Source organism: Oncorhynchus mykiss, chromosome 9 (genome assembly GCF_013265735.2).
Source record: "Oncorhynchus mykiss isolate Arlee chromosome 9, USDA_OmykA_1.1, whole genome shotgun sequence".
NCBI classification, from domain to species: domain Eukaryota; kingdom Metazoa; phylum Chordata; class Actinopteri; order Salmoniformes; family Salmonidae; genus Oncorhynchus; species Oncorhynchus mykiss.
The window spans coordinates 46,406,690-46,423,939 of record NC_048573.1 but is presented as its reverse complement, the minus strand read 5'-3'; the positions used below and the strand labels follow the sequence as shown (position 1 = coordinate 46,423,939).

The following is a 17,250-nucleotide window of genomic DNA, read 5'->3' as shown; positions in this document are numbered from 1 at the left end:
GTTAGCTCCTATACAGCCATAAGCCAAGCCAAGTTGATTAGGGATACCGGGAGACCTCATCGTTTGCATTGTTATCGGAACGTATGGTTCACTAAAAAATATGCGTCCCTTTATGAACTTATAGACATCTAACCTTTTAAATGCATTATGAGCTTAGTCAGTGTTTCCCCTATATTCATTTTTTAAAATGGCATGGCATGGGGCCACCATTGATTTTGTTATAATATTTTGAGTCACTGAGATAGCATAAGAGCACGACCTAAGCCATGGCAAATTGTGTAGAATTGCAGGCAATTTGCTTTAAAATAACAACATATTGTCTCTGCGGCCAAGAGTAGGACATAAAAAAAAATTGGTTGGATAACCACCCTACCCCGCTAACTTTGCCACCGCTGATGAAAAATATCCCAGGGGAAACACTGGCTGAGTACAGCTGGCTTACCCTGTCATAACCTGAAATGTATAGTTGTAGTACGCCATTGTTTATTTATGTTTTTAATGTAATTTGAGTCTTGACACCACAATGCATAGCTTCATGTTGATCTCATGGAGTGTAGTTAAGAGTAGTTACATTTGAATTGAAGGGTAGTTACAGTGGTACTGTAAGAGTAGTTACCTAACCCCACTCCTCTATTTTCCAAACAAAGTGGCAGGGGCAGGCTGGTGAAATTACATATTGTGCCTTTAAAGTGTTAAGGCAGATATGCCATGTCAATATGCAGCAGAATATTGCTATGGAGTGTTTTTCCTTTCTTTTTTCAATAGAAAATGAAAGTTTGATTGATATCAATAGGTTGTGGCCCTGTGATGCCTCTGTTGCCTGACATTCTGTTGCCTGACATCTCTCCTGCTGGTCTGATGTTTACAGAGAAACATAGCAAATGGCCATTAAAGGGTCCACATTTTTCCATCGGGCTATTGCTATGGAAACCCAGCAGCATTTGATTAATAGTTCATGTTTGAGTAATAGTTTTATCTTCTTGTATTGCTTCTCGGTCTGCAAAGCTCCATTCAGAGTGCCATGTCAGATAGAAAACAAAGAAAATATCATCCAAATCAAGGTTTTTTTACTTTTTGGGACTCAATGCTGTTTTCAGGTCTCTCCAGAGATGTTTGATCGGGTTTAAGTCCGGGCTCTGGCTGGGCCACTCAAGGACATTCAGAGACTTGTCCCGAAGCCACTCCTGCGTTGTCTTGGCTGTGTGCTTAGGGTCATGGTCCTGTTGGAAGGATCTCTCTGTACTTTGCTCCGTTCATCTTTTCTAGTCTCTCAGTCCCTGCCGCTGAAAAACATCCCTGCAGACAGGTGTGTGCCTTTCCAAATCATGTCCAATTAATTGAATTTACCACATCTGGACTCCAATCAAGTTGTAGAAACATCTCAAGGATGATTAATGGAAACAGGATGCACCTGAGTTCAATTTCGAGTCTCATAGCAAAGGGTCTGAATACTAATGTAAATAAGTTATTTCTATTTTTATTTTTTAATACATTTGCTAACATTTATAAAAACCTATTTTCACTTTGTCATTATGGGGTATTGTGTGTTGATGACTGAAAAAAGTAATTCAATCCATTTTAGAATAAGGCTGTAACGTAACAAAATAAGGAAAAAGTCAAGGGGTCTGAATACTTTCCAGATCCACTGTAGGCCTACCTGGATTGAAAATGAGCATTTAATTCCCCCACCTCTAAATAACATGGTTGTGTACAGAAACCCACTGGGGCCAATTAGAATGTGAGCAGTCAGGAAGTGCGTGGCAGATGCTTTGCCACTCTTTATGAAGAGCCGACCTCCAGGGGCCTCTCCAACAGCTCGTTAGCAAAGTGTTAATGTAATTAGTTTTCACTTAGGACTGTTTTCACCACATTATCAAATACGAGGGCTCAGCAATTTATGCTTAGTTAGGTCCACCGCTGGGCAAAGGCTTTTAAAAATGTCTCCTTTAGGGTTGACAGTAGTGCCATTGTACATAATATAATTATATATACAGGGTTTGGGAGTAACTGATTAAATGTAAAAAACAATGTCAGTATCTTTTCCAGAAATCATCAAGAATTCTGAGGTTTTACATTGCGAGATGCCTGCCTTGGTTGCAATGTAATCAGTTACATGCAGGAATGGAATTTAAGGATTTTGGGCACTAGCCATCAGGCTAGTTGAGAACATTTTTTACTACAAAAGTTCTAGCCTCAGGCTAGCTGGCCATCTACATTTCCATCCTTGGTTACATGTAATACCAGCAAAAATATTGTAATCAGATTACAAATGCTTTTTGTTAAACTAGAGGATTACTCCTTAGATTACTTTTAGATTCAGAAATTGTGTATGTGGAAAAAAAATACGTTGTGTTACCTTTCTGTGTTCTCACTGACATTCAATTCAGCATTGAAAAAAAGGCAGAAGTTTAAGTTTGTTCCACCTGAGCGAGTCTGTTACACACCAAATGCATTTGATGGATCCAAAACTAACTGAAAGTAATCCAATTACATTTCTGAGTTTGGGTAATCAAAAGTGCAGTTACTGTTTACAATTTGGGACAGGTAACATTTAGAAAGTAATGTACCCAACCATGTGTATATATATGCCATTTAGCAGATGCTTTTATCCATAGAGACTTACATTGAGAGCATACTTTTTTATATCAGTGCCACAGTGGGATTTGAACAGAGCCACACACAACCCATCATTCATATTTTGTAGGTTTAGTTCATGTCAACCTAATCTGTTATCCTTTTAAATGGAGGTTATTGGTAGATGTCATGTCTGGTGTGCAAGTTTTGTCTGTATGCTGTATGTTTGAGGGAAAACGATGTCAATATCTTTTCCATAAATCATCAAGAGTTCTGAGGTTTTCCGTTGCCGAATGCCTGCCTTGGTTGCAATTTCCTAAGCCAAAGAGCCTGGGCTATGATATTAATTTCCAACCAATATAATCATGTCTTAAATATCATGTGCCACATACATTTACACTTCCTCTTCATAATTGTTTGGTCTGAACAGTATTTCCTTTTGATTTGTGTGGTTCTCTGCACATATGCCTGGATATACTCAGGGTCATGACGTTCAGTCAGACTTACTTACAGAGGAACAGTATGACATGAGTTTCCAGATGTGTGTGGTATATAGTTAAAGCATAAACGTCAGTCTCTTGTTGGTATAGGTAGGGCTATGACCATGTGACTTGACTAGGAAAAACTCTGCCAATCTATAACCAGGAAAAACCAATAACCAGTCACCACAGTTCAAGCCATGCCCACTTTGCTTTTTCTAAACCTGCAAAGGCTTATAGACAACATCTGCATTAAGCACTCCTTATAAAAGTCAGTTGTTGGAAGAGTCCATTTTCCAGGGAGCTAAGGGGGTACAATAACCAGGGATGGGCAAACATTTGAAAATAAAATGGCAAACTACAATTACAAAATACCATAAAGATCAATGTATCAAAATAAACTACCCAATACTTGTATTTTGAAATGTATTTAATCAAAATACATGTATTTTGTATTTTAAAATACAGAAATGCATTTGCAAGTAGCCGGCCCGAACAGCAACGACATTCTCAGTAATGGTTACAGAAATGTTTTACTTGTTATGGCTGTGATATGTTGTTGTTTACCTACCATAGTTGAATGCACTGACGGTAAGTCACTCTGGATAAGAGTGTCTGCTAAATTACCAAAATGTACAGTAAATGTATATGTGAAAATGAACATACCAGAATTAACTGCAAAGCACAAGTATTATTATTGTCCTCGTTTCAGGGTCATGTCTAGATGACATACAGCGTGACCTAGTTCTCTTAAACCTGCTACAAAAATTCAATTTTGACAAAAGCTGTATCCCTTCTAGACAAAACCTTGTTACGGGGATGAGCTCATTAGAATAATACTCACCATGCTTTGTAATGGTCTATTCTTACTTACACATGTATGTTTAGTTCATTTAGCAGACGCTCTTATCACACCATAGTGTCATCAGAATTCTGATACCAATGCCGGATGAAAGGGGGCCACACAATGGTGAACCGCATTAAAAAATGATGTAGAAAGGTATTTAAAAACTACAAATACAAAAATACAGCTCTCGAAAGTATCTTCTTACGAAATACATTGAATCCCCCCCTTGAACATCTACATTACATTACCAAAAGTATGTGGACACCTGCTCATCGAAGAGCTCATTCCAAAATCATGGGCAAAAATATGGATTTGGTCCCTTCACCCTTTGCTGCTATAAGAGCCTCCACTCTTCTGGGAAGGCTTTCCACTAGATGTTGGAACATTGCTGCGGGGACATGCTTACATTCAGCCACAAGAGCATTAGTGAGGTCGGGCACTGATGTTGAAAGATTAAGCCTGGCTTGCAGTCGGCGTTCCAATTCATCCCAAAGGTGTTCGATGGGGTTGAGGTCAGGGCCCTGTGCAGGCCAGTCAAGTTCTTCCACACCATTTATGTATTGACCTTGTTTTATGCACTGGGGCATTGTCTTGCTGAAACAGGATAGGGTCTTCCCCAAACTGTTGCCACAAAGTTGGAAACGCAGAATCCTCTATAATGTCATTGTATGTTGTAGCATTAAGATTTCCCTTCACTGGAACTAAGGAGCCTAGACCATGAAAACAGCCCCAGACCATTATTCCTCATCCACCAAACTTTACAGTTGGAACTATCCATTCAGGCAGGTAGCGTTCTCCTGGCATCCACCAAACCCATGACAGGTAAAGTGCATTCAGAAAGTATTCACACCCCTTGACCTTTTCCACATTTTGTTGTGTTACAGAGTTAAAAATTAATAAAATGTAGACTTGTTTGTCACTGGCCTACACACAATACCCCCTAAAATCAAAGTGGAATTATGTTTTAATATTTGTTTAACAAATTCATTAAAAATGAAAAGCTGAATTGTCTTGAGTACTCAACCAATATCTCTCTCTTCATCACTCAATACCTAGGTTTACCTCCACTGTATTCACATCCTACCTTACCTTTGTCTGTACATTATACCTTGATGCTATTTTATCGCCCCCAGAAACCTCCTTTTACTCTCTGTTCCAGACGTTCTAAACAACCAATTCTTATTGCTTTTAGCCGCACCCTTATTCTACTCCTACTCTGTTCCTCTGGCGATGTAGAGGTGAATCCAGGCCCTGCAGTGCCTAGCTCCACTCCTATTCCCCAGGCGCTCTCTTTTGACGACTTCTGTAACCGTAATAGCCTTGGTTTCATGCATGTTAACATTAGAAGCCTCCTCCCTAAGTTTGTTCTATTCACTGCTTTAGCACACTCTGCCAACCCGGATGTTCTAGCTGTGTCTGAATCCTGGCTTAGGAAGACCACCAAAAATTCAGACATTTTAATTCCAAACTACAACATTTTCAGACAAGATAGAACTGCCAAAGGGGGCGGTGTTGCAATCTACTGCAAAGATAGCCTGCAGAGTTCTGTCCTACTATCCAGGTCTGTACCCAAACAATTTGAACTTCTACTTTTAAAAATCCACCTCTCTAAAAACAAGTCTCTCACCGTTGCCGCCTGCTATAGACCACCCTCTGCCCCCAGCTGTGCTCTGGACACCATATGTGAACTGATTGCCCCCCATCTATCTTCAGAGCTTGTGCTGCTAGGCGACCTAAACTGGAACATGCTTAACACCCCAGCCATCCTACAATCTAAACTTGATGCCCTCAACCTCACACAAATTATCAATGAACCTACCAGGTACTTAAACACGGGCACCCTCATAGATATCATCCTAACCAACTTGCCCTCTAAATACACCTCTGCTGTTTTCAACCAAGATCTCAGCGATCACTGCCTCATTGCCTGCATCCGTAATGGGTCAGCGGTCAAACGACCTCCACTCATCACTGTAAAACGCTCCCTGAAACACTTCAGCGAGCAGGCCTTTCTAATCGACCTGGCCGGGGTATCCTGGAAGGATATTGATCTCATCCCGTCAGTAGAGGATGCCTGGATATTTTTTTTAAATGCCTTCCTAACCATCTTAAATAAACATGCCCCATTCAAGAAATTTAGAACCAGGAACAGATATAGCCCTTGGTTCTCCCCAGACCTGACAGCCCTTAACCAACACAAAAACATCCTATGGCGTTCTGCATTAGCATCGAACAGCCCCCGTGATATGCAGCTGTTCAGGGAAGCTAGAAACCATTATACACAGGCAGTTAGAAAAGCCAAGGCTAGCTTTTTCAAGCAGAAATTTGCTTCCTGCAACACTAACTCAAAAAAGTTCTGGGACACTGTAAAGTCCATGGAGAATAAGAACACCTCCTCCCAGCTGCCCACTGCACTGAAGATAGGAAACACTGTCACCACTGATAAATCCACCATAATTGAGAATTTCAATAAGCATTTTTCTACGGCTGGCCATGCTTTCCACCTGGCTACTCCTACCCCGGTCAACAGCACTGCACCCCTCACAACAACTCGCCCAAGCCTTCCCCATTTCTCCTTCTCCCAAATCTGCTCAGCTGATGTTCTGAATGAGCTGTAAAATCTGGACCCCTACAAATCAGCCGGGCTAGACAATCTGGACCCTTTCTTTCTAAAATTATCTGCCAAAATTGTTGCCACCCCTATTACTAGCCTGTTCAACCTCTCTTTCGTGTCGTCTGAGATTCCCAAAGATTGGAAAGCAGCTGCGGTCATCCCCCTCTTCAAAGGGGGTGACACTCTTGACCCAAACTGCTACAGACCTATATCTATCCTACCATGCCTTTCTAAGGTCTTCGAAAGCCAAGTCAACAAACAGATTACCGACCATTTCGAATCTCACCATACCTTCTCTGCTATGCAATCTGGTTTCAGAGCTGGTCATGGGTGCACCTCAGCCACGCTCAAGGTCCAAATGATATCTTAACCTCCATCGATAAGAAACATTACTGTGCAGCCGTATTCATTGATCTGGCCAAGGCTTTCGACTCTGTCAATCACCACATCCTCATCGGCAGACTCGACAGCCTTGGTTTCTCAAATGATTGCCTCGCCTGGTTCACCAACTACTTCTCTGATAGAGTTCAGTGTGTCAAATCGGAGGGTCTGCTGTCCGGACCTCTGGCAGTCTCTATGGGGGTGCCACAGGGTTCAATTCTTGGACCGACTCTCTTCTCTGTATACATCAATGAGGTCGCTCTTGCTGCTGGTGAGTCTCTGATCCACCTCTACGCAGACGACACCATTCTGTATACTTCTGGCCCTTCTTTGGACACTGTGTTAACAACCCTCCAGGCAAGCTTCAATGCCATACAACTCTCCTTCCGTGGCCTCCAATTGCTCTTAAATACAAGTAAAACTAAATGCATGCTCTTCAACCGATCGCTACCTGTACCTACCCGCCTGTCCAACATTACTACTCTGGACGGCTCTGACTTAGAATACGTGGACAACTACAAATACTTAGGTGTTTGGTTAGACTGTAAACTCTCCTTCCAGACCCATATCAAACATCTCCAATCCAAAGTTAAATCTAGAATTGGCTTCCTATTTCGCAACAAAGCATCCTTCACTCATGCTGCCAAACATACCCTTGTAAAACTGACCATCCTACCAATCCTCGACTTTGGCGATGTCATTTACAAAATAGCCTCCAATACCCTACTCAACAAATTGGATGCAGTCTATCACAGTGCAATCCGTTTTGTCACCAAAGCCCCATATACTACCCACCATTGCGACCTGTACGCTCTCGTTGGCTGGCCCTCGCTTCATATTCGTCGCCAAACCCACTGGCTCCATGTCATCTACAAGACCCTGCTAGGTAAAGTCCCCCCTTATCTCAGCTCGCTGGTCACCATTGCATCTCCCACCTGTAGCACACGCTCCAGCAGGTATATCTCTCTAGTCACCCCCAAAACCAATTCTTTCTTTGGCCGCCTCTCCTTCCAGTTCTCTGCTGCCAATGACTGGAACGAACTACAAAAATCTCTGAAACTGGAAACACTTATCTCCCTCACTAGCTTTAAGCACCAACTGTCAGAGCAGCTCACAGATTACTGCACCTGTACATAGCCCACCTATAATTTAGCCCAAACAACTACCTCTTTCCCTACTGTATTTTATTTATTTATTTATTTTGCTCCTTTGCACCCCATTATTTTTATTTCTACTTTGCACATTCTCCCATTGCAAATCTACCATTCCAGTGTTTTACTTGCTATATTGTATTTACTTTGCCACCATGGCCTTTTTGCCTTTACCTCCCTTATCTCACCTCATTTGCTCACATCATATATAGACTTGTTTATACTGTATTATTGACTGAATGTTTGTTTTACTCCATGTGTAACTCTGTGTCATTGTATGTGTCGAGCTGCTTTGCTTTATCTTGGCCAGGTCGCAATTGTAAATGAGAACTTGTTCTCAACTTGCCTACCTGGTTAAATAAAGGTGAAATAAATAAATAAAAAATAAAAAAAACCTTTGTTATGGCAAGCTTAAATAAGTTCAGGAGTAAAAATGTGCTTAACAAGTCACATAATAAGTTGCATGGACTCACTCTGTGTGCAATAATAGTGTTTAGCATGATATTTGAATTATTACCCTCATCTCTGTAGCCCACACATACAATTATTTGTAAGGTCCCTCAGTCGAACAGTGAATTTCAAACACAGATTCAACCACAGAGACCAGAGAGGTTTTCCAATGCCTTGCAAAGAAGGGCATCTATTGGTAGATAGGTAAAAAAAACTGACATTGAATATCCCTTTACGCATGGTGAAATTCTTAATTACACTTTGGATGGTGTATCAATGCACCCAGTCACTACAAAGCTACAGGTGTCCTTCTTAACTCAGTTGCCGGAAAGGAAGGAAACCGCTCAGGGATTTTACCATGAGGTGATGGAGCTGGAGGGTAAGGCTGTCGTCTTATCGGCTTGCAACCAATCATCCTATTTTGTTAGTTTTTTCGTGTTGTTCAGAACTTGTTTTGTACATATTGTTGCTGCTACCATCTCTTATGACCGAAAAGAGCTTCTGGACATCAGAACTGGGATTACTCACCTCAAATTGGAGTTATTTTTCAATGAGTCGGATGCAAGTGATATACTGCAGACACCCGACCAGGCCCCGATCCCCGTGATTCCCCCGGAGAAGGAAACAGAGATTTCGAGGCAAAAGATCAGGGTGCCTTGCGAGGATCAGGCGACAAGTGGCTAATCTGCCCATGTCTTCCATTCCGCTAGCTAACGTTCAATCGCTGTGAAATAACTGGGATGAACTGAAAGCCTGTATATCATACCAACGGGACATTAAAAACTGTAATATCTTATGTTTCACAGAGTCGTGGCTGAACGACGACATTAAGAACATACAGCTAGCGGGTTATACACTCTATCAGCAAAACAGAACAGCAGCCTCTGGTAAGACACGGACGGGGGCCTATGCATTTATGTAAACAACAGCTGGTGCCTGATATCAAACGAAGTCTCAAAGTTTTGCTCGCCCGAGGAAGAGTATCTCATGATAAGCTGTAGACCACACTATCTACCTAGAGAGTTTTCATCTGTATTTTCCGTAGCTGTCAACATACCACCACAGAGCGAACTTGGCACTAAAACTGCACTCAATGAGCTGTAATTCCTCCATAAGCAAACAGGAAAACGCTCATCCAGAGGCAAACACCCCTGGTGGCCGGTGGCTTTAATGCAGGGAAACCTAAACCAGTTTTACAGAATTTCTATCAGCATGTTAAATGTGCAACCAGATGGGAACAAATTCTAGACCACCTTTACTCCACACACGGAGACGTATACAAAGCTGTCTCTCGCCCTCCATTTGGAAAATCTGACCATAATTCTATCCTCCTGATTCTTGCTTACAAGCAAAAATTAAAGCAGGAAGCACCAGTGACTATGTCTATAAAAAAGTGGTCAGATGAAGCAGATGCTAAACAACAGGACGGTTTTGCTAGCACAGACTGGAACATGTTCCGGGATTCTTCTGATGGCATTGAGGAGTACACCACATCAGTTGCTGGCTTTATCAATAAGTGCATCGAGGACGTTGTCCCCACAGTGACTGTACGTACATACCCCAACCAGGAGCCATGGATTACAGGCAACATTCACACCAAGCTAAAGGCTAGAGTTGCCGCTTTCAAGGAGTGGGACTCTAACCAGGAAGCTTATAAGAAATCCCGCTATTCCCTCCGAAGAACCATCAAACAGTCAAAGCGTTAATACAGGACTAAGATTGAATCGTACTACACCGGCTTTGACGCTTGTTGGATTTGAGCTTGCAAACAGGGCTTGCAAACTATTACAGACTACAAAGGAAAGCACAACCCGAGAGCTGCCCAGAGACATGAGTCTACCAGATGAGCTACGTAACTTCTACGCTTGCTTCGATGCAAGTAACACTGAAACATGCATGAGAGCATAAGCAGGTCCAGATGACTGTGTGATCACGCTCTCTGCAGCCAATATGAGTAAGACCTTTAAACAGGTCAACAGAAGGATTACCAGGATGTGTACTCCGAGCATGAGATGACCAGCTGGCAAGTGTCTTCACTGACATTTTCAACCTCTCCCTGTCTGAATCTGTAATACCAACATGCAGACCACCATAGTCCCTGTGCCCAAGAACACTAAGGTAACCTTCCTAAATGACTACCGAACCATAGCACTCCCCGTCTGTAGCCATTAAATACTTTGAAAGGTTGGTCATGGCTCACATCAACACCATTATCCCAGAAACCCTAGACCCACTCCAATTTGCATACCGCATCAACTCCAAAGATGATGCAATCTCTATTGCACTCCACACTGCCCTTTCCCACCTGGACAAAGGGAACACTTATGTGAGAATGCTATTCATTGACTACAGCTCAGCATTCAACACCACAGTGCCCTCAAAGCTCATCACTAAGGACGCTGGGACTAAACACCTTCCTCTGCATCTGGATCCTGGACTTCCTGACGGGCAGCCTCCAGATTTTAAGGGTTAGTAACAACACATCCGCCACGCTGATCCTCAACACGGGGGCCCCTCATGGGTGCATGCTCAGTCCCCTCCTATTCTCCCTATTCACTCATGACTGCACAGCCAGGCACTACTCCAACACCATCATTAAGTTTGCTGATGACACAACAGTGGTTGGCCTGATCACTGACAACGATGAGACAGCCTATAGGGAGGAGGTCATAGACCTGTGGTGTAATGACAACAACCTCTCTCTCAACGTGATGAAGACAAAGGAGATGATTGTGGACTACAGGTAAAGGAGGACCGAGCACGCCCCCATTCTCATCGACGGGGCTGTACTGGAGCAGGTTGAGAGCTTCAAGTTCGTTGGCGTCCACATCACCAACAAACTAACATGGTCCAATCACATCAAGACAGTCGCAAAGAGGGTTCTTCAAAACCTATTCCCTCAGGAAACTGAAACGATTTGGCATGGGTTCTCAGATCCTCAAACGGTTTTACAGCTGCACCATCAAGAGCATCCTGACAGGTTGCATCACTGCCTGGTATGGCAACTGCTCGGCCCCCGACCGCAAGGCACTACAGAGGGTAGTGTGTACGGCCCAGTACATCACTGGGGCCAAGCTTCCTGCCATCCAGGACCTCTATACCAGGCGGTGTCAGAGGAAGGCCCTAAAAATTAGACACCCTAGTCATAAACTGTTCTCTCTGCTACCGCACGGCAAGCAGTACCGGAGCTCCAAGTCTAGGTCCAAGAGGCTTCTAAACAGCTTCTATCCCCAAGCCATAAGACTCCTGAACAGCTAGTCAAATGGCTACCCAGACTATTTCAAAGCCACTTTAATAACCCTACCTGCGTGTACATAATTACCTCAATTACCTCGACACCGGTCCCCCCGCACATTGACACATTGACTTTGAACCGGTACCCCCTGTATATATTTTTATTTACTGCTGTTCTTTAATTATTATTTTTTTCTTATCTCTTATTTTTTTTAAAGTATTTTCTTATAACTGCATTGTTGGTTAAGGGCTTGTAAGTAAGCATTTCACTGTACCTGTTGTATTCGGCACGTGACAAATAACATTTGATTTGATTTGACTTTAAAACAGTGACAGAATTTAATGGCTGTGATAGTAGAAAACTGAGGATGGTTCAACAATATTGTAGTTACTCCACAATAATAAACTAGTTGACACAGTGATAACATATTGCAAAACATGCATCCTGTTTGCAACAAGGCACTAAAGTAATACTACAAAAAAATGTGGCAAAGCAATTATTGTTTTGTCCTGAATACAACATGTTAGGTGTGGGGCAAATCCAATACAACACATTACTGAGTACCACTCTCCATATTTTCAAGCATAGTGGTGGCTGCATCATGTTATGGGTGTGCTTGTAATTGTTAAGGCCCAGGGAGTTTTTCAGGATAAAAAATAATTGGAAAGGAGCTAAGCACAGGCAAAAGTCTAGATGAAAAGCTGGTTCAGTCTGCTTTCCACCAGACACAGGGAGGTGAATTCACCTTTCAGCAGGATAATAACCTAAAACACAAGGCTAAATTTACGCTGGACTTGCTTACCAAGAAGACAGGGAATGTTCCTGAGTTACAGTTTTGACATAAATGTACTTGGAATCTATGGCAAGACCTATGGCAATGATCAACAACCAATTGGACAGAGCTTGAAGAATTTTGAAAAGATTAATGTGTAAAAGTTGCAAAATCCAGGTGTGGAAAGCACTTAGAGACTTACCAGAAAGACTCACAGCTGTAATCGCTGCCAAAGGTTCTTCTACAAAGTATTGACTCAGAGGTGTGAATACTTATTGAAATTAGATATTTATGTATTTCATTTTCAATACATTTACATTGTTGGGTATTGTGTGAGAAATAAAAAAAAATGTAATCAATTTTGAAGTCAGACTGTAACACAACAAATATGTGGAATAAGTCAAGGGGTATGAATATGTACTTTCTGAAGGCACTGTACACATTCTCACCCATTTGAAATCGATACACAGCCCTTGGGAGACGTTTTAGAGATAACCTTACCCTTTCTGGGTTCCATTTTGCTTTTCATTTGATGTGTAAATATACGTATGTGCTGGGTCCTCTGATTAAACAACCGCTCCCTCTCTCTCTCTCTCCCCCCTCTCTCTCTCCCCCCCCCCCCCCCCCCCTCTCTCTCCCTCCCCCCTCTCTCCAGTTTTGACAGTGACGCAGGTATCAGGCTGTCAAATCTAATCTCATCTTCTCTGCACAGTGCTGTCCATGCAGAATTACAGCAACCCCTCCCCCCTTCCCCATCGTCCTCTTCCCCTCTCTTCCTCTCCACATTTCTGACAACAGCAATGCTGATTGTATGGGCCTAGAGCTGACACTTTCAAATCCAGGCCTAGACTTGCGAACTGAAAATCTATTTACCATTTATATACAATTTTGTTATATGTTTATAGTATAGTGCAATCAGCAGTCTGTGACTGTGTGGTGTAGTGGTTGGAGAGTGGCCATTTCTATTTTGATCTGTGAACAAGACTGCACATATTATAACTGCAGGTTCAGTTCATTTGAACGACCATCTTGCTTTTATGCCATCAGTTAGCTGCGTTTACTGTACAACGGCATTGACACTTGAACGTATAGGCTACCCATCTTTACAAATGATACTCATCCGTTCCATTTCCTCAGTATTCTATTCCATCTGAGTCGATGTTCCTTTGACGTTTTGTTTCTTCTCTATCTAGTGTAGCCAACTATCATACTGTATACAGAGAGAAAATGGTGCAATGAGAGAATTTCCTTTTTTTTTCTCTCTCTCTGACGGGTTGCTGTGCTTTGCCATTTATAAGTATAAATGATTTTTCCTGGAGATTATTTTGCTTTTCAGTTTGTCATTTCATTAGCTCTCCTCCAATTTATTCAGCTTTTACATCAAAGGCAGAGGGGAACAGATGTCATTTCAAAGCTTTTTTTTTTTGCCTAATTGCATAAAAGTGGAAGATTGTTTTATTTTTATGAAACCACACACTCACGGAGAAAAAAATGTATACTATCCGAACCAGAGAGAGAGAGAGAGAGAGAACAGGCATGAGTGCATTTTCACTTTGAATGGGGTATCTTCATTAATTTCCGCATCCACATCACATCCAAAGTTAGACTCAAGTGACCCTTTTTTATACCCAAAGCGTTTGCGAGTCTCCGATTCTGATTAGCTAATTTCATGCTGTGTGTGGAAGATATTGTTTCAAATGGTTTCTTAAACAATGCCGTTTCAAAGGCAATCATTTCTGTTTAGAAAGCGCAGTTAAAAGGAATGATGATTGTATGAAATGGGAATGCTTTCAACATCCTAGAGTTGCCGTTTGATAGTTGCTAGTTAAGTGATCATTCAGAATTATCTCACATGGTTTGTGTCCCTGATTGCCTGTTAATACTAGAGCAGTATGGATCAATGTTTTTTTTCACAGAACATTTTCAAAGTAGTTGTATTTTGTCAAATCTGACACAATGGTAACATAAACATGACATTTGGAGATAAATAGATTGTATAGTCAGTCTTATATGACGGTGATTATGCTACCTGAAAAAAGCCCTTAAAATGGTCACTTGAGTCATGGGTTCAGCCTTACATTAAGAATGCATGCATTTTTCAATCCACACAATCATAGATGATCATTATATATTTGGTAATTATGTAGGCTATCAAATGTGATTATTTTTCTTTATGGTCACCAGGACTCTTAATGGCACATCAAGCCACAGTCACTTCTCCTTTCCATCCTCCATTAGCTACAGCCTCACTCCACTTTATGTTTTTCTCCCTCTCCTCAAATGGTTGATGGGCTCTACTCACATCAGGAGGAATGAAATTTCCATAAAGAATCAAACCGAGGCTAAGTTGACCTGGATTTGACTTCTTCGAAGCTTTATGTGCCAGGTGACTAATGTATTCATAAACATTTGATAGACTTCAATGTCAAATATAGGCTAAAGCTGTACTTTACTGTGGAAAATATATTATGATGGCTGTTTATGATTATTCTTAATGAAACAAGCGGTTAGCTCTTACAAGAAGGTGTCATGTGGTCTTACTTATCCTGCAAATTACTATTTAGAGCTGCAGTTTGAAATTCGTCTGCTCAAATCCTTTTGATATTCTCATCTGGCACTCATAACATGGCCACCTAACCATCCCAAGCATTCAATTGACTCACTTATCCTCTCTCCTCACCCAGAAACGAAAACATTTAAAACAAATGCAGAGTCAAGCATATAGTGTGAATGAGTAGTATAAAACCGCATTTAGTTGTGATAAGGTTCTACCTAGTGTCCTCCTCTCTCCTTCAGACCATGGCACTCTGCCCAGTCTCTCTACCTCAGGTCGTGTCCTAAAATGTAACCGTACTCTGGGGAGGTAGATAGACTCAGGTGTCCAGAAATGTCAGCCGCCATTCAAACTCGTTCTCAGTAACTGATTTGTTTTCTTTCTCTTCTCAGAAGAAGGGGCTCTTGGTTTCTCAGAACCCTCCTTCTCTAATCTGTTCTTTGTGTTTGTGAAGGGTACTGACCGATCAGTCTTGTTCCATCGATGTCGTATTTGTGATTAATACGACAGTGTTGCTCTCCTTCCTTGTCGAAGGTTTTCCCTACAAGGAAATATCTGACCTGTCTTTCCACTGTCTTGTTGGGGATACCATTGTGAGAAGATTGGTTCAAGTTCTGTTTATTTCGATACAGGGCTTTTACAATGACAGGCCCCCTTACCTACCATTTACCTAGAAAACAAAAGATTAAGGTACCATCTACATCTCAGCTTCCACAGTTATCTGTTATCATTTTAGGATGACTAACCACTATAAACCGTTTTTATTGAGATCAGCACTTTTATGTCAGTCGTTGCTTACAATCCTCTCTCTGCCCCCCCCCCCCCCCCCTCTCCTTTCCTCTCGCCCTTCCAGATAGGGGAGAAGCGGCCCTCCTCGGAGATGACGAAGCCCAAGCCCAAACCGCAGAAGAAGAAGAAGAAAAAGGACCCCAACGAGCCGTCGAAGCCCGTGTCAGCCTACGCCCTCTTCTTCAGGGACACCCAGGCGGCCATCAAGGGCTCCAACCCCAACGCCACCTTCGGGGATGTGTCCAAGATCGTGGCCTCCATGTGGGACAGCCTGGGGGAGGAGCAGAAACAGGTACACACACACATACGCACATTGCTGAGTTCCCAGCAGATGGAGCCCGTGCACTAGCAGATAGAACTCACCTTTAATGAGCTAGTTCTGCTCTTTTCTCAAGAAAATCAGTCTGTTTATCCCCGGTCCCTTGACTCTCATTAAATGTATTTTATTCATTAAAAAATGTAATTGAGCCAAAGAGGAAACACAAGAAGAGCCTCCATGTGTAGCAGCAACAGTAGAAAATGTAATTGATGTAGTCAAATTAAGTTAGATGTTTTACAGACAAACCTGTTTTTGACAGAAAAAACACCCACTGCAATGGTGTACCTCCTTCTAACTGTGCTGACAGCAGCTGATATAGAGCAGAGCCTATCATGTGAGTTCTAATCTAGAATGGAATATTACGTTTCCCCTATATTGTATTGTAGGGCAAGGTACTAACTAAGTTGCCTGAAGCGACACCCACAGCAGTTGTTGTCATCTGGATTTTCAATTGAAAACAGTTGAAGCTACATTTTATTATGTAGGATACAAAGATGGGAGGGATGGGGGACATTTTCAAGTCTTGCCACAGCTTTCAAGCCGATTTAAGTCAAAACTGTAACTAGGCCACTCAGGAACATTCAATGTCATCTTGGTAAGCAACACCTGTGTATATTTTGCCTTGTGTTTTAGGTCATTGTCCTCCTGAAAGATTAATTTGTCTACCAGAGTTTGTTGGAAAGCATACAGATCCTCTAGGATTTTGCCTGTGCTTAGCTCTATTCTTTTTTTTCTTTATCCAAAAAACACCCTGTTCCTTGCCAATGACAAGCATACACATAACATGATGCACCCACCGCCATGCTTGAAAATATGAAGAGTGGTACTCAGTCATGTGTTGTGTTGGATTTGCCCCAAACATGTATTCGGGACATAAAGTTAAATTATTTTTTACTGCAGTTTTACGTTAGTGCCTTATTGCAAACAGGATGCATGTATTGGAATTGTTTTATTATGTACAGGCTTCCTTCTTTTCGATCTGTCATATGGGTTAGTATTGTGAAATAATGACAATGTTGTGTAATTAATATCTTCACCCTGCTCAAAGGGATATTCAATGTCTGCTATTTAAAATGTATTTTATC

At 41.9% G+C, this 17,250-nt stretch overlaps 1 protein-coding gene across 4 annotated transcripts in view; it reads left to right on the top strand.

Annotated features, from left to right (window-relative positions):
* The window catches only part of LOC110532223 (thymocyte selection-associated high mobility group box protein TOX), a 132,381-nt gene that overhangs the window by 101,542 nt on the left and 13,589 nt on the right, over positions 1–17,250 (top strand). For all 4 annotated transcript variants that reach the window (XM_021615929.2, XM_021615931.2, XM_021615930.2 and 1 more), the window contains one exon: positions 15,911–16,138. In XM_021615929.2, coding sequence (XP_021471604.1) covers positions 15,911–16,138 — 228 coding nt within the window. The remainder of the gene's footprint in view (positions 1–15,910; positions 16,139–17,250) is intronic.